At 54.4% G+C, this 23,494-nt stretch overlaps 1 protein-coding gene across 1 annotated transcript in view; it reads right to left on the reverse strand.

Annotated features, from left to right (window-relative positions):
* Positions 1-523: 523 nt before the first annotated feature.
* The window catches only part of ALX4 (ALX homeobox 4), a 44,461-nt gene continuing 21,490 nt past the window's right edge, over positions 524-23,494 (reverse strand). The window contains exons 2-4 of the mRNA XM_070804094.1: positions 12,308-12,618; positions 3,815-3,943; positions 524-1,386 (exon numbers count right to left, since the gene is read on the reverse strand). Of these exons, the coding sequence (XP_070660195.1) occupies positions 1,057-1,386; positions 3,815-3,943; positions 12,308-12,618 (770 nt within the window). The 3' untranslated portion in view covers positions 524-1,056. The remainder of the gene's footprint in view (positions 1,387-3,814; positions 3,944-12,307; positions 12,619-23,494) is intronic.

The raw sequence follows: 23,494 nt of genomic DNA on the forward strand, positions 1-23,494 counted from the left end.
CCGCACAACCCGCTCTGGACCCTCTGGCACCGTGCCCCCAGGCCCTAGCGGCTGTGTCAAGGTGCGAGTCCTTCTGCACCAGGACACTGGCCCAACAGCTCCAGCAAGTGACCAGGATCTTCAGATTCCACCTGGAGGGGCCAGACTGGACAGGGAACAAAGCTACCCAGACCTGCCCCCTGCCACCATCATCCTGCCTGAGGTGGGGCGTCAAGGTGGCCGGAGAGCCGACGTGTGTGCACGAGCCCCTGCCTCCCCAGGACGCCTCCCTGCAGCCCTCTCGGCTCCTAGAAGCGTGCTTCCAGCACCGTGGGGCCGTGGGCAGCGGGTCTCCTTCCCTGCACTGTTCACCCAGATCCGGAGCCTCAGGGTCCAAGGGGGCCAGTGTGGCTGGGTGACGGCGGGCTCCTTCGGCTCCAGCTCCTCTCTCTCTGCCCTGTCCCTCCGGGTGCGTCCAGCACAGGGGACAGTCAGCAGGACGGGGGCTCCTCACGTCCAGGGTAAAGGCGAGGTGGGTGCCTTGGATCTAGGAGGTTGGAGTCCATGGGCTTTGAGGGAGAGCACAGGAGATGGGATGGCAGAGGCTGACTGGGCAGGGCATCTGTTCTCCAGACACGGTCACCGGGCTGGTGATCGGGGACCACACAGCAGAGGGAAGGACGGACTTTGACGGCACCGTAGCCACAGCTGGTCCAGGTGGGAATCTAGCCTCAACTCAATGGTCAAACCGGGCAGGGCGGAGGAGCAGGAGTGGGGAGAAAGGGTCTTCAGCTTATAATGGATGCAAAGCTGCAAAACTCGTGCCACCTGGCTGCCTCCACTGCCTCTGGCCGGGAGCGGGGGCACCTGGCCTCGGTGCCCGCTGCCCCCTTCCCTCCCCACAGTCCCCGGGGGCCTCAGACTTGGGGCGGCTGAAAGTGCTGAGGGTCAGGCTCCTGGGCCCAGGCCAGGTGCCTAAGAGGGGAGTTGAGTGGGGGGCCCGGGGGCCTGGGGAGCATGGGCATGGCCAGTGCCACAGGGCAGGGGAGGGCGCAGGGATGGGGCGGGGTGGCCCTGTCATGTGGCCCAGGAGATGGCCGCGCTGTGCTCCTTGGCCTTCATGCGGAGGGCCGCGATGCTCGAAGTCTTGCGGTCCGGCTCCCCGTTGAGCTCATAGCCGTTGAGGCCCGGGCTGAGGCCCGCAGCTCCAAACAGGCTGCCCATGTGCGTCTGGCCCACGTGGCTGCCAGCCCCCGAGACGCTCAGGAAGTCGGTGACGCCGCTGGCCCCGGAGCCGGGGGGGTGGGCGTGAGGGGACATGCAGGCGGGCACCGGGTCACAGGGCACCACACAGGCCGGCACGGGCGAGGCGGCCCCATTGTTGCCGATCCAGGACGGGTTCTGAATCTGGGGAGAGGGGAGGGAGACGCATCACAGGCTGGCTGGACACAGGGGTGCTTTCCTGTCCCACACGGGGGACCTCTCTTCACTTACAAACCCATCCTGATGGTAAAACCATTCCTGAGTGTTTACCTGGGAGGCTTTCCAAACCTGCCTGGCCACCTAGCCCCCTAGGAGCCTCGGGGTTTTATGCTCTGGTTCCTCCGTTCCCAGGTCCAGGAGAGCAGTGGACAGAAACTCCGTTTTAAGGACTGAACTCCGAATTCCATCAAGAGTCCAGTGAAAGGGTCGTCCTGGGACACGGCTCACCAGCTGAGGGCAGCCCCTGATTCTGTTTATTTATTTGACCACACCACTTGCAGATCTTAGTTCCCTGACCAGGGATCGAACCTGTGCCCCCTGCGGTCAGAGTCCTCTTCATTGGACCGCCAGGGAATTCCTGGCAGCCCCGGATTTTAGACACAGAGGCAGACTCTGTCTCTCCATCCATGGACCCATTTAGGGTCAGCACCTGGGCCTCACCCTGCTCCGGCTCCTCCCCAGGCCCAGCACGCCCTCGTGACTTGATCCATGGGAGGGGACACGAGCTCAGAGAGCTCTGGCATGGCAACGTGGGCTCCGAGGCTGTCCACTCTGAGAGTGGACGTCGGGAGGGCCTCAATTCTCTCAGAAGCCAAGGTCAGTAGTGGAGGTCCTAGGGGCCGGTGCCCTTGAGGCTTCAGAAGTAACTCAGGGTCTGAAAGGGCTGCCTTGAGAGGTGGTAAGTGGACAGATAGAGCCAGGCGGGATGCCCACAGGCTCTAGGCTGGGGCAGAGACAGGTGGAGGAGGTGGAAGGTGCTCGGGCAGCGGGTGAAGGGTTGAACTGGACACTTTGTCTTGTATCTGCACGGCTAAAATCCTTTCCCCCTCCCCAGCTTCCAGCTCTAGACCCCACTTTGCCCCAGCATTTATGTGGAGGCAGAACTGGGGACTCAGCCAGAAATGCATCTCTCCTGGGTGATGGGAGGCAGGGGGGTTGGTGGGCAGGATGGGCTGTGAGGAGATGGTGCACCTCTCGGCCACGTGAAAGGGCTTCTCAGTGGTCCTGGAGCAGCATCTGCCGGCCTGCCCCCTGCCCCCAGCGTTTGGAGTACATTCAGAGAAGTCTGTAATAAAAGGAGTGACAAGGCGGCCATGCCCCCAGATGCCATGGTGACTGCAGTGACAACAAGAACTGCTTGCAGGTTCGGGTGATGGGGACCCCCTCTCTCGAGAGGCCTAGGGGATGTGGTGTGTGGTGCTGCATGGAAAGAATGAGCATGAGCCCCTCTGGTGTGTGAGCTCGGGCAGCAGAGGTCAAGGCCAGGGAGTCCGGGCTGGAGGTCCATCCTCCCAGGGACAGAGGGAGGCTGGCTGGGGGGACGGAGAGAGGAGAGAAAGATATGGGCGGGCCCAGGCTTGGAGCAGAAGGCGGAGGCCACAGCACAAGGAGGCCTGAGAGGGAGGAACCGGCTGCCTTTGCAGGGCAGGTTGAGGGGCGTCAGGATGGCACTCAGCCCCAAATGCACCTCTCCAAGGGTCCTGGCTGCCTGACTTCACCTACATCGCTTCCCGTCCCTTGACATCCCACTGAGGACCCAAGTGGCACCAGGAAGGGGACTGAAGGACAGCCGTAGAAGAAGATGCTCTGGAAGGGATGGGAAGAAATGGGCCAGACGCCTGGGAGAGCCACAGACATACGAAGCAACCTTCCTAAAACCATGTAATTCACAAAGCACTTTTGCACAATCTAACGTAGACCTTCCAACAACCTTGTGAAAGAGCTGAGGCAGGTATTTTTTTTGGCCACATCGTGTGGGATGTGGGATCTTAGTTCCCCGACTAGGGGTTGAACCTGAGGCCCCCCGCCCATGGAAGCACAGAGTCTTAACCACTGGCCAGGGAAGTCCTGAGGCAGGTTCTTTTAAAAGACCCAATTCCTAGGTGAAGAAACTTGAGGCTCAGACATGTGACTTGCCTGAAGGGAGAAAGCTCTGGAGCTGGGATGACAGCCTAAATCCTGGGTCTGAGAATCCCACGTTCATTCCAGCCTTGCCTCACTCACGTCCTCGAACTTCAGGAACCCCTTCTTCTAGGAAACACTCTGGGTGGCTCCCGGTGGCCTGGAGGGCCCCTGGCCTTCAGCATTCCTCGGTTCCGATGCCCGTCACCGAAGTGGCCGAAGGAAAAGTCATTCTCAAGCTTCTCCCCCAGTCTCCCCTTCCCTAAAGTCCAGCCAAGCCTGGGTCAACGCTTATGGGGGGCAGAGAGAATTCTGGGCCTCCCACATCCTGGAGACACAAGTGCACTCCTGGAACGGGCCTGAAGCGGGGACTTAGAGCCCCGAGCTCTCTCTCCAGGGAAGGTGTTCCTCCTAAGGGCCCCAGAGCAGGCAGCTGGGGGCAGGGACTCACCTGGGCATAGTTTTCCGCTCGGGTGAGGAGGGGCAGCTCGTAGGCTGTGGAGAAGTGGGTCCGAACCTGCTGCATTTGCCCGAAGCGTTCCCTCTTCCTCCACTTGGCCCTCCGGTTCTGGAACCAGACCTGCAGGACAGAGCAGTTGTCGCCAGGGTCAGGCCCGGAGCTGGGGCCCCCGTGTTCGAGGCAGCGCCAACCTTGCCCTCGAGCCCCTCTGGCTGTAGTTATAAGGTCAAGACTGTGGGGCTACAGATTACACATCTGCCTTGGTCTCTGTGCTCAAGAGCTGATAATCTGGAAGGATCGACGCTGAGAGCCGGGAAGGCAGTTCACACCCAGTCGTAGGCGTGACTTCGGGCCAATAGGTTCCTTTTTCTGAGCTTCAGAACCCAGAGCAGGCAAGTGTCACAAGCACACGGAACACGTCACCAGTCATCTCAGCGGTCAAATAACCAGCCCTGACATGGGGCGGCCCAGTCCTCTGGGGCCACAGACTACGGCAGAATCTGATGACAGCCGTGAAAGCTTCACCAGAGAGTCATTCTCCTGGGTGGCCAAGTGGTAAAGAACCCGCCCGCCAATGCAGGAGATATAATAAGATGCCAGTTCCATCCCTGGCCCAGGAAGATCCCCTGGAGGAGTGCATGGCAACCCACTCCAATGCTCTTGCCTGGAGAGTCCCATGGACAGAGGAGCCTGGTGGGCTACAGTCCACGGGGTCACAGAGAGTCGGACAAGACTGAGCGACTAAGCACACACAGAGGATCACACACGTGTGGTTTTTCCATTGTTTTCCACTTCCTGAATCCCCCATGCAGCCTTTTGTGGAAAGAGTCTGGACCCCCTGGGTTACAGCTTCTCTGGGAGACAGGGCTTTAGCCAGGCTGTTGGAGGACAGTCAGGGACAGCTTTGTGGAGGGAAGGTGGGGGCTGGAGGAACAGAAGTCCAGGCTGAGTTTAGAAACGGCCCGGCCACGCCACCAGCTGGGAGAGTGATGGGAGGGGAAGGATGGTGGAATCAGATGGTAGGGGCCCTCAAATGCCAGGTGGGAGGGTCACCTTGGTGTTGTGAAGAGAAGAAGCTGCTGCAATCTCAGGCCCCCAAGAGCAGTGTGATGCCAGGGAGGAGGGGAGGCCCAGCTGTCACTCAGCACGGGGGTGGCACATTGGCTTGACCAGGGTGCTCTAGGGGAGTGTGGTCTCTGAGTCAGGTGTATGAGCCAGGGTCTTGTTTATTTTATCATACTTAGGAAAAAAATTGAGACCCTTCCAACAAAAGCTATTGGGCTTAATGGAAGCTTCCTTTGCAGGAGCGTTTCTGGCAGGCTGAGAACTTTCCCAAGGCTCGTGGGCAAGAGCTGGCTTTGGGGTCTGCCACCCCTGCAGGTGACTTGGGGTCTGGGGAGAGGGTGACGGGGACCAGGGAGGATGGGAGAGAGGGCGTGAGCAGGCTTGACTTCAGGCTGGCTCACAGGCAGGCTCCAGAGCTCCTCAGAGGGAGACTCCTGGCAGCTCGTCACACACCTGCCCGCTGACTCTGGTGCAGGGCACGCCCCTGGCACCACGGCCCAGGGCATGGAGCTTCCTGGGAGGAGGGGGGCGGAGCCGGGCCAGAGGGCTTGGCCCGCCCCCTGCAGGGCAGCACAGAGGCTGCTGGGCCCCTGGGCGCCTGCTGGACTGCCCCGCGTTTCCAAGGGCCTCAGTTTGTGCATCTGGAAACTGGGCTAGCATCCGTGTTGCCGGCTTCCCAGGGGCTGTGCCTCCAAGGGCCACAGGCAGCTGGAGGGCAAGTGCTGTCTCTGAGTTTTCAGAGGACTTTGCCCTGGTTTATTTATAGCTCCCTTCCAGCTGTCTTTTTCAGAAGAAAGAAGTCAAAAAAGAAGCGGTAGGTGTGGTTCATGTTGATGTGGGGAGGGAGGGGTGGGGAAGGAGGGTGAGACTGCACCTTCCCAGCCAGTATACAAGCATCACACACACACACACACACACACACACACACAACACACACACAACACACACACATACACATACAACACACACACACACAACATAAACACACACAGCCCCCCAAGGGAGGGTGAGACTGCACCTCCCCAGCCAGTATACAAGCATCACACACACACACACACACATACACACAACACACGCATACATACAACACACACACAACACACACACACAACATACACACACACAGCCCCCCGAGGGAGGGTGAGACTGCACCTCCCCAGCCAGTATACAAGCATCACACACACACAACACACACACATACACACAACACACACATACATACAACACACACACAACACACACACACAACATACACACACACAGCCCCCCAAGAGAGGGTGAGACTGCACCTCCCCAGCCTGTATACAAGCATCTCACACACACACACACACACCCAAACACCCCCAAGGGAGGGTGAACTGCACCTTACCAGCCAGTATACAAGCATCACACACACACACACACACAACACACACCACACACATACATACACCACACACACCACACATACACAGCACACACACACAGCACACACACACAGCACACACACACACAACACACACACACCACACACACACACAACATACACACAACACACACACAACACACACACACAACATACACACACACAACACACATACACATAACACACACACACACACCCAAACACCCCCAAGGGAGGGTGAGACTGCACCTTCCCAGTCAGTATACAAGCATTACATACACAGCACACACACACACAACACACATACACACAACACACACACACACCACATACACACACACAACACACATACACATAACACACACACACACACCCAAACACCCCCAAGGGAGGGTGAGACTGCACCTTCCCAGCCAGTATACAAGCACGAGCATCACACACACACACATGCACACGCACACGCACACACACCCCCAAGCGGCCGGCATTTCTTTCAGCATCACTGTTCCCCATCTTGTGGGGGAGAATCAGCTCTCCTGTGTCCCCCTCCTCCCCGGAGCTGATCCCCTCCCGGGCTGGGGCCTCAGCCGCTGTCCCAGAGCCTCCCAGGGGGGCCCCCCTTTCCTCCCAGGGCTCCTGGGGTCCAGGCCCAGGCCGCCCACTGGGAGCCAAGGGCGGATCGGGTCTCCTCTCCGGGACGCTGAAATGGGATCCCCCTTTATCAGTGGCCTGGAATGGGGGACTGGGGGCAGGACGAGAGAATGAATCAGAGGCGCTTGTTTTCATTTCATGTTTAATTTCCTGCAGGCTTAGCTCAGTCTTTCCGCTCCTTCCTCAGCCTCCCAGGGTTTTCTGGGCAGGAGGGGAGGCCAGGGGGAGGGGAGAAGCCCACTGGAAGCATCTAGATATACGACTGGACTGCTTTCTTCAGGGCTGAGGAGAAGCCTAGAAAAAAGTGAGGTTGCCACTGTGGTGGGGGCCGCCCCCTTGAGTCTCTGTGGACTCAGGTCCTACAGTGGGAGACACACAGGGCTGGCAAAGGGGGCCTGGGGGTGAGGGCAGGAGCAGAGCAGGGGTGGTGGGAAAGGGGGGCGGGGGACAGGAGATGGAATGCCGGCGGGCGGGGCGGAGCGGGGTAGAGGGGCGACCTGGGTTATCTGGGAAGACAGATGAGCTGGGGGAGAGGCAGCTGAGAGCGCTCGGCCTTTGGGAAGGGAGTGAAGAGGGTCAGGCAGAGGGGTTTCTTTGCAGGTTAAGATGGAGATCGTGGGAGGCGGCACGGCTGTGGGGAGCAGGCTGGGGGGAACAGAACTGCCCACCTCCAGCCCCTTCCTCCCTGGGGCCTCACCCTGCAGATGAGGCTGGAGCTTTTCTGCCCAGATAAGGCTTAAGCTCCATTAGCTTCCTGGTCTTCACTCTCATCATGCATAAACTTGGGTGGTGGCAGGGGTATCCTCCCGGGCCCCATCTGTGCTCACATTCATGGGCCCCCAAGGCTTAGAGCATCCTCCCATTTCTGACCCTTGGAGCCTGGGGTGCTGACAGCTGCGCCCCTAGATGCCCTGGGCCTCAGGCTCTGCAGCCCATAGGCTTGACTCCACTGGGCAACCTTGGGCAGGAGAAGGGACCCAGAGGCCCCAGCCTTCCCTTCAGTGCGTCACAGCAGCCCAGGACCACCCCGCTCCTGGCCCACCCTGGCCTGGACCCGCTCAGCACGGGCCTCTCCCCAAGGAACCAACTGTCTTGGCGGAGGCCCCTGCTAACCGCAGCCCATCTGGGGCCAGGGCGGGGTGGCTCAGGGCGGGGAGGCCTCTGCCTTATTGTCTTCAGACACAGCTGCGTAGATTGGAATCCCAGACAGCACAGAAGAGGCCCCTGCAGCCCCCTGGAGCGGCTCCAAACTCCGGGTTTCTTCCCAGGAAAGGTCCATCTCGGGGGGGGGGGGGGGGGGCCCGTCCCTGTCCCCACCGTCACTCTGTGCCAGGCACCTGGCTTCCCATCAGCTGAGTATAGGCCCCCAACAAACTCATCAGAAGCAAGCAGGGGGTTCCATCCCCACCTCCCCCCATCTCCAGGGCACTGCCAAGCGCAACCCAGAGGTCTGACGCACCTGCCAATCCCACCAACCCTGCTGCCTTTATACAAAGTAAAGTCTCAGAACAATTAGGCACGTGTTCCTGGTGAGGCAAACTACAGGAAAAGCACTGGAAAGGGCTGGAACTCAGGGTCCCTCATTCTATTCTCAGCACGGCCACCCCATCACCTTTCCTGAGTCACCTGGTCACAGGTGATGGTTTCCTGCCTCTGGGTCTCTTCCTCCTCGATAGCGAATGAGAGAACGAGGTGGTCCTCTCCAGCACTAGCCTTCTAGAATTCTGCGGTCTCCCCCTGAGATGATAAGACAGGCAGCACATCACAGTTCCCCTTTTCGCTTTGGCGGCTGGGAAGCTCAGCATTGAAATTTGCGCTCAGTGAAATCTAGGATCCTTAGCTTAGCCTAGGTCTTTGACATAATTACCTTCCCATTTCATGGCACTGTTATTGTTCGAGGATGAAGATAAATCTTTTAAGTGTAAGCTGCCCCAGCTCCTTTTTGGAAGTAGGCATAAATGTGTGTGTGTGTAGAGAGAACACTCCTGAGCTGTATTGTGGTGCCTGAAGAATGTTAAACATGCTCTGGCGTCATTTCGTGTGTGGTACCAGAAGGATCATCCTATCAATGCTAAGCGAATTCTACTCCTGGGCACTTCTGTCCATTTGTTAGGGACACACACACGTGTGTGCACACACGTGTACATGTGTATACCTCACAGAAAACAGACAGTTCATTTTGCATCAACACAGCACCTACAGGAACATCCCATAGCCAGCTGCTCTCTCTCCACCGACTCCTTACGCTCCTCTCAAATCCACTGGCTGAGCTGAGGCCAGAGGCTGGGGTTCCTGTCCAGAGTCTGGGGCACCAGAAGTCTCAGGTGAGACAGTGGGTGTGAGAAGGTTTCTGGAACCACAGTGAGGCCTCAGCTGCCTGTCTTCCTTCCCCAAACACTCACTGTGAGCTGGAGAGGAATAAGGTGGGAAGCTTGCTTTGGGGAATTTATGAATAAATGAGCTGACCGTTCAGAGTTCCCTGGTGTTTCTGGATGGCTGTGTATTCACTGGCAACTACCAGTCTCTTTTACACTTTAGCCATTTTAGATGATCTAGTTTCTGGACCATGCTATTAATACAAATGTCTCTGCCTTGTTAAACAAAGACTGGTGAGCCTTTTATTGACACCGTAGGGGTTCCCTGGTGGCTCAGATGATAACAACTTGGCCTGCAATGCGGAAGACTTGGGTTCGATCCCTGGGTTGGGAAGATCCCCTGGAGAAGGAAACTGACTACTCACTCCAGTATTCTTGCCTGGAAGAACCACGGACAGAGAAGCCTGGCAGGCTACAGTTCAAGGGGTCTCGAAGAGTTGGACACAACTGAGAGATTTTTTCACTTTAGGAACACTCTACTTTCCTGGTAGCTTAGGTGGTAATGAATCCTCCTGCAGTGTGGGAAACCTGGGTTTGATCCCTGGGTTGAAAAAATCCACTGGAGAAGGGAATGGCTACCCACTCTAGAATTCTTGCCTGGAGAATTCCACCGACAGAGGATCCTGGCAGGCTACAGTCCATGGTGTCACAAGAGTCAGGCGTAACTGAGCGACTTTCACTTCACTTCAGAATACTCTGCAGAAGATTCTTTAGTGAAAAAAGGCGAGAAGGGGCACCCTTGGGGTCTGCTGAGTAACAGGGCTCTCAGTCCTGGCACCGAAAGGACCCCAGCTGAGCTTGCTGCTTTTTTAAAAAGACTCCTCTTTGCTCTTAAGCTGTTGATTTCTATAGCCCACGGGAGAGGGAAACACTGTTATCTGCAAACACTTGATTTGCTATTTCAACATGATTTGGGCTGGGAAGGCAGGCCAAACGTGGCGTTCATTTAGTGTTACGCTGAAGCCTGAGCTTTATCTTGTCATCTATGGTTGGGGTGCTTAGAGGACTTTGCATCCTCTCTGGTTTTTCCTTTGTTACAATTTCATGCAGGGAGGGGAGACATACCTCTCTGGACAAAGGAGGTCAGTTGGTCCACATATATTTATTTTTTGCCTTTTCTGATCTTAGTTCAGCCTTCTCTAATTGGTGGGAATTATAGTGATGAAGAATCAGACCGTACCTGCCCTCATCATATTCTAGTGAGATGAGACAAACAGATGACATAATTTAAGCCAATCATAAATTCTAAGATAAAATAGCACAACTGGTAGAAGGTGACCTGGTTTGTTTGTGCTGTGTTAGGTTGAGTTGTGTTGGGTTGGGTTGAGCTGTATGGGGTTCCACTGTGGTGCACTGAATTGTGTTGGGTTGTGCTGAGTTCTATTGAGTTGAGCTGTGTTGGTTTGGGTTGTGATTGGCTGTGTTGAGTTGCACTGGGTTGGGTTCTGCTGGGTTCAGTTGAGCTGTCCTGGGTTCTGTTGTATTGTGTTGGGTTATGTGGATTGTGTTGGGTTGAGCTGTTAGTTTGGGTTATGTTGGTTGTGTTGGGCTGTGTTGGGTTCTGTTGAGTCGAGCTGTGCTGATTTGGGTTATGTTGTGTTGTGTTGTGTTGTGTTGAGCTGTGTTGGGCTGTGTTGAACTCTGTTGAGTTATGTGTTGATTTTGGTTATGATGGGTTGTATGTGTTGTGTTGGGCTGTGTTGGGCTCTGTTGAGTCGAGCTGTGCTGATTTGGGTTATGTTGTGTTGTGTTGGGCTATGTTGGGCTGTGTTGAGCTGTGTTGGGTTGTATTGAAGTCTTTTGAGTTATGTGTTGATTTTGGTTATGATGGGTTGTATGTGTTGTGTTGGGCTGTGTTGGTTTAGACTATGTTGTATTGTGTTGGGTTCTGCTGGCCTGTATTGAGCTGTGCTGGGTTCTGTTAAGCTGAGCTGTGTTGACTTGAGTTGTTTGTGTTGTGCTGAGCTGTGTTGGGTGTGCTGGACTCTGTTGAGTTGAGCTGTGTTGATTTAGGCTATGCTTGTCTGTGCTGGGCTGTGCTGGGCCGTGCTGAGCTGTGTTGGGCCGTGCTGAGCTGTGTTGGGTTAGGTTGCAGGGTGTTGTGTTGTACTGAGCTGTGTTGGGTTAGGTTATGGTGTGTTGTGTTGTACTGGGCTGTGTTGAGTTAGGTTGCGGGGTGTTGTGTTGTGCTGAGCTGTGCTGGGTTAGGTTATGGTGTGTTGTGCTGTGCTGAGCTGTGTTGGGTTAGGTTGCGGGGTGTTGGGTTGTGCTGAGCTGTGCTGGGTTAGGTTATGGTGTGTTGTGTTGTGCTGAGCTGTGTTGGGTTAGGTTGCGGGGTGTTGTGTTGTGCTGAGCTATGTCGGGTTAGGTTATGGTGTGTTGTGTTGTGCTGAGCTACGTTGGGTTAGGTTATGGTGTGTTGTGTTGTGCTGAGCTATGGTGGACTCTGCTGGCCTATGCTGGGATTAGTGTTTTGGTGGTCGGGTGATGGTAGGGGGCAGTAGTCATGGTGATTGGGAAGACTTCTCAGAGGAGGCATACTGAGCTGGGACCTGAAAGATGGAGGAGGAGGCAGCCAGCTTGGGCAAAGAGAAGAGTTGGATTGTCTTGGTTTCTGCCCATGGGGTGCCATGGATGTCTTGTAAGTTCATCCTGTTTCCTTTCTAAGAGGTAGGCCTTCCAGAGCAGAGACCCCTCATCGTCATCACCTCCTTCGCAAGAGAGCCTGGACTCACACACCACACAGAACTCAGAAGCATAGCTGACGGGCTGCCTGCCCCTTCCCTGGGAGCCCCGCCCTAGCCCCTGCCAACCAGAGCATGAAGCAGGATGGGAACGTGAACAAAAGCAGACCTGCTCTGGTTACGGCAGGGGCGCGAGGGGCGAGCTCCTTGAGCTGAGGTGAAGAAAGCCCTGGTGCGCCTGGGGACGGGCAAGCGGCCCTGTCTCGGGCCACTGGCGGAAGGGGCCAGCCCCACTCTCCCCGCCTTCCCTGGCACCCTCACTGACCTGCACGCGGGCCTCGGTGAGGTCGGTCCTCATGGCCAGCTGCTCCCGCGCGTACACATCGGGGTAGTGGGTCTTCTGGAAGACCTTCTCCAGCTCCTCCAACTGGTAGCTGGTGAAGGTGGTTCTGTTCCGCCGCTTCTTGCCCTTGTTGCTCTCCGAGTCGGCCTTCTCCATTGGGCTGGGGAGGTCGGCGCTGGCCCGGTCCTGGGGCCCCTTCACCCCAGCTTCCTTCACACTGAGGTAGCTGCTGTCCATCCCCACCGTGTCAGAGTCGGGTGGCAACTCTGGCTCACCCAGGGAGCTCTCTTTGGCTGAAGGGGGAGGAAACAAAGTCAAAAAAGCAATGGCTGAACCCAGCCCGAGAGGTAGGAGGGACGGGGGAGCCATTCCCTGCTTTTCCCTTCTCGGGGAAGCATGGGATGCAAGGTCCGGAGGCCTGGGTTCTAAGGTCATTAACGTGCTTTGTGACCTTGGCTAAGTTTCTTTCCCTCTCTGAGCCTCTTCGCCGTTACGTCAGCATGGGCCCCTTTTAGCACCGTGTCCTGTGACTCTGGGCCAGCCAATCTGACTTCTATAACATTTACCCTCCGCCCCCACTGACCCAGGGCTCCTCCCTCTAGGACTCCCCTTGCCAGAACTTCTCCTTTGGGTGTTGAGGATGTTGCCTCAGTCCTTCGGACTCAAAAGCTCAGCCAGCAGCCATGTCTGGCCCAACTGGCCTTAGGGTGAGGAGGAGAGGCTCCTCCTTGCCTGGCCTGATTCTGTTTGGGGTTCAGCACCCTGCCCCCTCCAGGTGGGGGCTGTTTACTAAGGAAATAGGGGGTCCTCCCCGTGACATGCCCAGGATGCTGAGCTGGGAGGCCCAGCAGATTTACACAAAGCTCATGGCCCCGGGGCCCACAGCCACCGCTGTCTAGCAGAACGGGACTCTGCCGGCTGATTCCTGGACGCTCAGAGCTGGCAAGGACCAGTTATCCAGTGCAGGTCAAGGTGAGGAGACAGAGGGAGGGCAGGGAGGGCGAGCTCATCCTTGTTCAGATAGCCCCATCAGTGCCCTGGGCAGACACACTCGCCCCAGGGCGGAGGTTAGGGGACAGGCCCTGCAACTGGCCTCAGGGTGTGAGTCCCCCCCCATGTCTGACTCCTGAGCTGTGTGCTTGGACCTTTCGCTGAGCCTCTCTGTGCCTCAGTTTCCCCCTCTATGAAATGAGGGCACAGATACTTGGATCTCCCTCACAGGGACTTCCCTGGTGGCTCAGACGGTAAAGCGTCTGCCTACAATGTGGGAGACCTGGGTTCAATCCCTGGGTCAGGAAGATCTCCTGGAGAAGGAAATGGCAACCCACTCCAGTATTCTTGCTTGGAGAATTCCCATGGACGGAGGAGCCTGGTGGGCTACAGTCCATGGGGTCGCAAAGAGTCGGACACGACTGAGCGACTTCACTTTCTTTCTTTCCTTCTTTTCTTTCAAAGGGTAGCTGTGGGATTAAAATGTCTTACAGGTAAAGTTGCTCCCTGTTCTGGTCTAGACTTGTGAGCAGCAGAAGAGTCTAGCCCTGGAAGAGTCCTCCCAGTGGGCAGGCCCTCCCTGGAGTCCCCCAGCCCAGGAGTGGGTGCGGATGGGGTGCGAGTCCCTCTCTGAGCCAAATTCCACTGGGGACTCTGACTTTATTTATAGAGTGAAATAACATACGGGATAATAAGACATGTGTGGGGAGCATTGGATAAAACTTTTCATGTGTGAAAGCTCTGATCATAACAAGCATTTGTGGTCTGTATGGGCTTCCACCATTCTGACTCTTGGTCTCCTCCTCTGGGAATAGATCTGAGCCCCAGGTGTTAGGTGTCAGGACGGTGCCTCTAGCCCCGGTCCCTTGACCCTGACCAGATCCTGGGGCCGAAGCTTCGGATCCGCCCTCCTCCCTGGCACTCTGTGTTTACTGGGGGCTCTCTTATTGCTGGGGAGCTGAGAGGGACAGGCTGCCCAAGGCGGTGAGGAAAGGGAGTGGAGGTGAATGCTCAGAGTGGGCCTGGAAGCAGCTTCAGGAGGCTGTTCCTGAGGGCCACTGGCAGCATGGGTGCCAGCAGGCTGGGGGGCCGGCCCTTGGGCACCACGGATGACACCCACGTGAGTCCAGGCACACGCAGACCGCCACGGCTTTGGTGACAGCGTCATGCAAACTGCAGCTGGCAGCTGGGCTGAGAGCTTTCAGCAAAGATATTTATCTTCCTGGCAGACAAATACGTTTTATGTTTTGGTTTTTTTTTTTTTTTAAAGAGAAGAAATCCCACCCAGTCTCACCAAAAATAAACATCTCTGTTATGCAACCTCCTGGAGGCCAGACTCGGGGAGCAGGCAGTGGCTGCAGCCCCTGCCCCTTCTGCCCAAGCCCTGCTGCCCAGACCCCATCCCATGACCCCAAGGACCCTTCCCGTATCCTCTGGCATCCAGCCTGGGCTCAGGACCACCCCACACAGCAAAAGGGGCTGGGCCGAGCAGGGGAAACTCCATGTTATAAATATCAAGGGACGGTAGGGACTAAACTCCTTGTGTTAATTCAGGGGAAACGGAAGCCAGAGAGAGTAAGAAATGTGCCAATAGGGACAGGGTGCAGCCTCTCAGCTCTGGGTCAGTCCTTCTCTTCTACCCCGTGGTCTTGGGGCCTTTCCCAGGGAGAGAGGGAAAACCAGAAGGAATCCCCAGGGCCTCACGTAATCAAGAGGTATGGTCTGCACATCAAGGAGGCAGAGAACCAGTCCCCGAGGATGAGAGAGTGAGGATGTGGCCCCTGGGAGAAGCCCACCCCCGCTGAGCTGGTTCTAGGCTCACTGCGGGTGGAGCTGGCTGAACACCCAGTCGTCCAAGTAGAGAAGCTTCCCCACCTCCATCCACCCACTGAAAGGGTAGGCATGGGGGGACAGCATGGTGTGGGGCGCAGCATGGGAGACCCCAGGCCCAAGGTGCGGAGATCTGCCTCGTCCCAGCTCTCCCGAAATCTGCCTGTGACCTCAGAGGACGCCTTCCAAGTGCCAGAGCCTCCGGTGCCAATGGGAGCGGGCAAGCCCTGTCCGCAGTGGGGAGTGCAGGCAGGAATGGCATCTCGGCCCTGTGGGGCAGCCCTCCCGCCTCAGTCTCCAGTGGGACCTTCCCCTTGGGACCTGGAGTGGGGAGAGGCTGGGGGCATATCTGTCCAGGCAAACGTCAGCTAACTAGAAAGGCTTCAAGATTTCAAGACGGAAGGGATTCTGGCAAACCGAGGCCTCTCTGGCCCTCGAAGAGGGACGAAACCTTCCAAATCTCAAGTCTTGATTATTCTTGCTTTAGGTGGCTTAGGCGGTAAAGCGTCTGTCTGTAATACAGGAGACCCAGGTTCGATCCCTGGGTTGGGAAGATCCCTTGGAGAAGGAAATGGTAGCCCACTCTAGTACTCTTGCTTGGAAAATTTCATGGGTAGAGCAGCCTGGTAGGCTATAGGCCATGGGGTTGCAAAGAGTCAGACAGGACTGAGTGACTTCACTGACTTCACTTTAGGTTCTGAGGCTTGGCCCCTAATTGAGACAGCAAAGGAAAATTCCCCAAGGTTCTGACCCAACCCATTAGAATGACAAGCCAAGGTACTCATCCCTAAAGTGCCAGGCTTGGGGGCATCAGTTCCCACCTCCTGCCACCCTATAAGCATCTGCACCCAGTGCTGTCACTCAAGCTTTGGTGACGGAGCTCATCGCCCCCAGGACCACTGGACCGTCTGTCCAAAGGTCCAGCCTGTGTCTGATTCCTGCGGTCTGGCTCATTGGCATGGGTTCCAAACCTCCATGGGCCTTCCCCAAGGCAGCCCTGCGGACATCTGGAGATGGCTACCATGCCTCTGAGTGTCCCATCCTCCTGAATAAATATAGCTCTCACTGCTGTTCTGTAGGAGGCCCTGAGTTTAACAGGCCCGTGTGAGACAGGTGAATGCCAGGGATGGGATGGGTGGTGGTGCTGGGCTCTGGGCAAAGCCAGCAGATCGCTCTCCAACTAGAGGATCCAGAGAGGCTGGGTAGAGACTTGGCACCATGGCCCGAGACCTGGGCCTGGTCAGGATCCAGCTTGCTCCGTAAGGCCCTCCTCAACAAGACGGCCGCTGAAAACAGAGGGCCTGAGACTCAGGCTGACTCACTCCTGAACAAAGGAAACCGCTGAGCTCCTTGCTCTCCCTCACCTCCTCCTCTGTCCACCTGTCTGGAACGCCCCTTTTTTCCAGCTGACCTCCAAGGTCCAGTCAAGCACCAGCTCCTCCAGGAAGCCTTCCCAAACTGCGGCAATCATACAGACCCCCTCCATCTAGTTGCTGCCTACGTTTTAATCAAACCCTGAAGGTCCAGCTTCTCCTCAGGGAACCAGTTCCCTGAGGGCTGGAACCTTGGGCCATTTGTCCCTGCTCAGCCCAGGATGGGGCAGGCAGGAGGTTACCGAGGAATCAATGGCCAATACAAACATTATCGAGCTCTCACCCTGTCCAGCTACCTCTGTGTACTCACTGGCAGTACCTACAGGGTACGTGCAGAGACGTCTGCTGAACAAACACATCCTCGGAGACAATGGAGAAAGCTGGTGAGGGTGCATGAAAGAGAGGCATGCAGTGGGTAGTGCCTCCATCAGAACTGACAGCTGAAACAGGAGGAAGAGGTGAGATCACCGAACGACAAGAGGGGAAGAGGGCAGACCGAAAGGAGGCAGGAGGAGGAAGAACAGGCAGACACAGATGATGTCTCCACACAGTGAGCAAGGGGGACACGCTGGGGGAGGACACGCAGGAGCACCGAATGGGGGCTCTAGAATTGACGTTTCCAGAAACCCAGTCCAGGATCTGCCAGGAACCAGCTCTGCATTTACTGCACTGCCACACCAGGAGACAGGAAAGGCCCCAGCTAACCCCTTTGCCGGGCGCGCCTTCTTGAGGCCACATGGCATCCGCTGCTGGCATGAAGCTGAACGACAGCCCTCACTAGGACCAGGCCACCTGCCTGCCCGGCTGGCTTCCCCACATCCTCCCTGGAGCAGCCCCTCATGGTCTCTGGCCCCATCCAGAGCGGGAAGGGACCCCTGGGCGGGCTTTGTCCCAGGCTTTGGGGGCCCAAGACAATGTCCTCGCGAGCTGCAGCTTCCCCCGGAATGTCTTGATCTGGAAATACATCCCAGACTACCCAGAGGAATCATGTATTGTGCACAGAACGTCGAGAATCCAGAGTGCCTGCCCCCAGGGAGGGATGCACACCCTTCAGAGACTCCCATGACCACTTCTGATGAGTGGGCGGCATTTGGTTCAAGGCTTACTGTTCATCAGGAGTCACAGACACCCTTGAGCCTCTGCCTGTTCTCCTCCTGGGGAGGAGGCCTCGCCTCTTCTGAGGGCCAACTGGTCTGTGCCGGACAGCCTTGGCTGTTGGATTTTAAGAGCTACAAGAAACGGGGTACCTTTCTTCATTCTCTTGCGTGCATGCTTTGTCACTCAGTCATGTCTGACTCTTTGCAACCGCATGGACTGTAGCCCACCAGAGTCCTCTGTCCATGGAATTCCCTAGGCAAGAATACTGGAGTGGGTTGCCATTCCCTCCTCCAGGGACCTTCCCGACCCAAGGATCTAACCCAAGTCTCCTGCATTTCTGGTGGATTCTTTACTGTCCGAGCCACCAGGGAAGCCCCTTAGCTTCTATCTACTCATCCTGGTTGAATCCTAGGGTGTTGCTCCAACCTAGTCTAACTTTTTTTTTTTTGACATGAAAGGCCTTGAAAGATTTCCAAAGTTCACCTTAATTTTTTTTTTTTTCATGACTGTGATTTCAAGAGAATTATTTCTGTGATTGTGATTTAAGGAGAATGAGCTTCTGAAGCCATTTGGGGAGAGGCTGCTGGAGCCCTTTCTGCGTGTATCCCTTTCTTGTGCACGGATGTGCGCCTTCGGGCATGTAGCACAAGCCTGCTGTTGTGAATGGGTGTGGGCAGCATATGTGTAGTTGCCTGCGGATAGGTCTGCGGAGCGTGCAGGCTTGTGTGGTCAAGGGCAGGCACACCAGTGGGTGTGTGCTGCTGTGTGTGTCTGTGAGTGAGCGTGAGCCTGCAGACAGCCATGGGTGGGTCTGGACATGAGTTGTGTGTGTGTGTGTGTGTGTGTGTGTGTAGCTGTGCACACACTCTGACGTATGGAGCGTCTGTCTAAGGGGCTGGAGTAATTTTATCCTCCACGGTTTTGATTATATCTATTTTTCCTCCAAACATCTGCTTTGTGGGGGACACACCGCTCGCCCTGTTCTCGGGTGAGCCAGCCTCACACGCCCTGTGGCAGTGTGCACAGCGCCAATGCAATCTCCTTAAAGAAAACAGGCCAGCGTGAGGCCCTTTCCTGCTGTTTAAAGGGCACCGAGTAAACCCATCGCTGTCCAAACAGTTGTGCGGGGGTGGGGGCAGAGGTTAAAGGTGAGCCATCGATCACGTCCCCAGCCCACCTTATCTGCCACTGGGCTCTGTCCCGAGTTCAGCTTGGATGGCCCGAGTTTTAGGTCCAGGCCCAATAAAATACACCAACGGGGGAGCCCATGCTGGGGCGACCTTTCAGCAAACACACGTGGAGCTTATCTGTGTGTACCGGGCCGAGATGGACTGTGTTCCTGTCCGGGAGGAACTGCCAGGCAGAAGAGGAGAGGTAAGCCAGGGACTCAGCCAGCCACCCACGAGGTGGGGTAGGCACTCCTGCCACCAACACACACCCACCCAAGGCCCAAACGTGCTTCTCCAAACAAGGCAAGTCTGAGAAACTGTCACACGTCACAGGAGGCTGAGACATGGAGGACTAAATGTGATGTGGTTTCCCGGACAGGGTCCTGGAACAACAGTAAAAAGCACATTAGCGGAAAACTAGTGAAATGGGAATAAAGTGTGGCACTTAGCAGGTAGATGGGTAAACTATTTGAATGGACATTTCACCCAAGAAGATATACATCTGGTGGTTCAGATGGTGAAGAATCTGCCTGCAATGCAGGGGACCCAGGTTCCATCCCTGGGTTGCAAAGATCCCCTGGAGAAGGGAATGGCTACCCCATTCCCTTGCCTGGAGAATTTCATGGACAGAGGAGCCTGGGGGGCTATCCTGAACTCACAGGATCCCAAAGAGTCAGACAAGGCTGAGCAACTAACAAATATAATAACCAGCTCAATGTATTACCAATTAGAGATTATTTACTAGGGATATTCATGAGATATGGCTACACACCAACAGCGATGGAAATAAAACTGGATGATACCCAGAGATATCAAGGAACTGAAGGGCGTGAACTCACTTCCATCAGTGGTGGGAAAACAGCGCAGCAGTGCCTTATACCATGAAACACACTCTCATGGCTCGAGCCAGACATCCCACTGCTAGGCATTCGCCCTCAAGAGACAAACACTTCTTTTCAGGGCAAACCTGTATGCAAATATTTATAGTGGCTTTGTTCACAATCGCCTCAAACTGGAAACAGCCCAAATGTCCTTTAAACCATGGAACAGCCATGCAATGGGATACTACTCAGAGATAAAAGGAGAGAACTAGTGATGTGAACTGTGGATGACTCTCAAAGACAGCATTACTGTCTGTAAAAGAAGCCAGTCTCCAGAGGTATATGGTGCCTGGCTCCACTTGTTTATTGCATGCCATTCTGGGGAAGGTAACCGACTCAGTGGACGTGAATTTGAGCAAACTCCAGGAGACAGTGGAGGACCCAGGAGCCTGACAGGCTACAGTCCATGAGGTCACGAAGAGTTGGACACGACTTAGCAACTGAACAACAAACAAACAAACAGTCCCAGGACAGAGAGCAGATCGCTGGTGGCCTGGGGCTGGGCTGGGGTGTTTTTAACCCCAAAGGGCTGGTGTATGGGACTATCCGATCCTGTATCCCAGCTGTGATTGTGAGTACACGGATCTGTACAGGAACGTGTTCAAATTCATAAAATCACGCTCCTCAGTTTAAATTTTCAGCATGCTATTTAAAAAATAAAAAATATGCAAACTACAGGGCTTCCCTGGTGGCTCAGGGGTAAAGAATCTGCCTGCCAGTGCAGGAGACACGGGTTCGATCCCTGGTCTGGGAAGATCCCACATGCTGTGGAGCAGCTAAGCCCATCTGTCTGTCTGTCAGTTGCTCAGTCGTGTTCAACTCTGCAACCCCATAAACTGCAGCCGACCAGGCTCCTCGGCCCATGGGGTTTTCCTGGCAAGGACGCTGGAGTGGGTTGCCAAACTGCAACGTAACTATCGAGCCTGCGCTCTTCGAGCCCGGGAACCTCAAACGCTGAGCCCACGTCCTGCAAGTACCGAATCCAAGGTGCCCTTGAGCCTGGACTCCACAAACAGAGGAGCCACCACGGTGAGAAGCCCGCACACCGCAACAGAGAAAAGCTTGTGCAGTAAGGAAGATCCGGCACAGCCAAAAATAAATAAAAATATTAAAAAAATAAAAAATATATAAAACTATAGAGAAAATACAAAATTGGGTTTAAATATAGTAAAGAAAAACTAAGCAGGTAAAATGTTTGTATGTCTTCACCCAAAAATCTCACCTCTAGGGATTTAAAGACAGAATTATGGATAGACACAAAGAATTAACTAGAGAGAAAGTTCCTCGTGGCATTTTTATATGGGAAAATTGAAAATAAGCAAAATCTCTATTAATAGGAGATTGGTCAAATAAAGGATGATATTTCCATAAGTGGAAGATCCTTCCTGGTTTTCTTTATTCTACACACTGTTTCTCTCTTGGTATTTAACACATATTATTTTGTATTTATTTGTTTTTTCCTTCATTTATTGTCTCTCTCTCCCTTCCATAAAACAGGGAATATATCTGAATATATTTGTTTGGCTTAGCCTTTTGGTTTAATGCCTAGTATTGCGGCTGGTATGCAGAAGGGGTTCAATAAACACTGATGAAAAATGAAAGAAACCGATGTCCAAGAATAGCATTTTATTACCTGAAAGTTGTTCATGTTACAGTAAGTAAAACTTATTTTGAAAAAAGGGGAGGTGAGGATGCGGTGTCTGTTCTTAGAAAATCCTAGCAGTTTCCAGAAGTAAAGAATATCAGTATCTGGGTTTAGTTGCTTTTTTGTTTCTAGTCTGACTTAATTTTCTTATTTGTCCTACCATAAACAGGAATTTCTTTCATCATTTTAAAATGCTATGTGAAAGCAGCAACTAGAATCCTGAATGGTGCCGGCTCGGTAGGTTTGGGACTGGGCTGTGTGATGGGAGGCGGAGGGAAGCGCTGCCGGGAAGCAGAGGAGGATGGCAGTGATGCTTCAGAGAAAGGCCCCTTCCGCGGTGGGACTAGCTACCGTCCTCACAAACTGGGCACCGCCCCCCACGGCTCTGAGGCCTCGTGGGTGCTGGAGAGTCCCAGAGCTCTGGCATACATTCAGACCTCACCGGTTCCTCTGCCCTCAGATCACCACGCTCCACTACAACCGGAGACAGTGTCTAAGACGCACACTCCTGGTCTAGGGCCACCCTGTCTAACCCAGAGCTCTCCTTGTTGTTCAGTCGCTAAATCGCGCCCGACTCTTTGCAACTCCACGGACTGCAGCACACCAGGCTTCTCTGTCCTTCACTAGCTCCCGGAGTTTGCTCAAACTCATGTCCATTGAGTCAGGGATGCCACGTAACCATCTCATCTTCTGCCACCTCCTTTCCCTCCTGCCCTCAGTCTTTCCCAGTATCAGGGGCTTTTCCAATCAGGATGGTCAGATAGGGTACAGGGTGCTCAGTTAAATTAGAATTTCAGAGAAACAGGAGTCACTTTTTCAGTAAAAGCATGTCCCAAATATTGCATGGGAAATACTTATGCACTAAGTCCCCTACGAACAAACCTTCAAGTTGCAGACTTTCAAAGATGCGAACGTGCATTCCCTCAGTGTCAGACCCGAGTGAAACTGCAGCTTGGCCCCTACCATCTCCTATAGCTGACGATCCTTCCGCTCTACCGTCTCCCACCTCCTGTCCCTCCTCCAGCCAGCAACTCTTCTTGCCTGTGTGCTGAAGGCCAGCTCCTCTATGCCAGCTGTTACACTGTGCTACTGCACTTTTCAAGGTACTGTACTGGAAGATGAAAAATGTTTAATTTTTTCTGTTTGTTTTTATGTATTGATATTATTTGTGTGAAAAGTATGATAAACCTATTTCCGTACAGTACTACATAGCCGATTGTGTTCGTTGGGTTTCTAGGCTAACTTGCTTGGACTTACGAACCAAGTGAAGTTACGAACTCGCTCTCGGAATGGAACTCGTTTGTATGTAAGGGACACAATGTACTGAACATTATTCATTGTTTATTTGAACTTCAAATTAAATGGAACATACTGGTTTTGTTGTTAGATTTTTATTTTATGTATTTATTTTTTTTGCTAAAACCGCCAATGCTCGAGTCAGGCTGACTATGGCATTCAGGATTCCCCAGGCAGGACTGGCCACTGTCCCCCTCACAGACTTACGTCTTGCCACACCCGCCCCTCCACCTCGCTTCCGGTCCCGCTGACCTGCCCGCACGCCCCCAACACACTGCTCGAGCGGCTTCAGGCTTCCCCACCCTTGCATCCTTCTCGCTGGGACGCCCTCTGCCCTTCGTGCACCTGGCTAACTCCTACTCTCCCTGGGTATCTTCCTCTGTAAGCTTCGTGGCTTTCCTCCCCACCCCCACTACATACAGTTATCTATGTTCTATATGAAGACAAGCCCAAAGAAGAAAACTATAATACATAAACAGAAAAGGGAAACATAATTTTTTATAAAAGTCTTTTGTAAAACCTATCACTGCCCTGTACATCTTTCCATCCTGTTCTATATTCTTCTGCTAATACATCACTTTTAATGGCTGCATAGTATTCCATCGCACAGACAAACTCTATTTCCTTTCCTCAGTCCTTACTGTTGGGTATACGGATTGTTGATTGTTTGAAATAGGAACAGGCCTGTGATGAATACCTTTATAGTTAAGTCCCTTGACATTTTTGTGGCAGTTACCTTTGCAAAAGTTCCAAGAACTAGAAATACTGAGTTTGGTCACAGTCACACCTTAAGAGCTCTGATAAGTGTGTCTGCTAGAAATGTGCCCATTTTTTCAGCATGCCTGCCTGCTTCAGGACAAGTACCAATCATTACACTGTTTATAAAA

Source organism: Bos indicus, chromosome 15 (genome assembly GCF_029378745.1).
Source record: "Bos indicus isolate NIAB-ARS_2022 breed Sahiwal x Tharparkar chromosome 15, NIAB-ARS_B.indTharparkar_mat_pri_1.0, whole genome shotgun sequence".
Lineage (NCBI taxonomy): Eukaryota > Metazoa > Chordata > Mammalia > Artiodactyla > Bovidae > Bos > Bos indicus.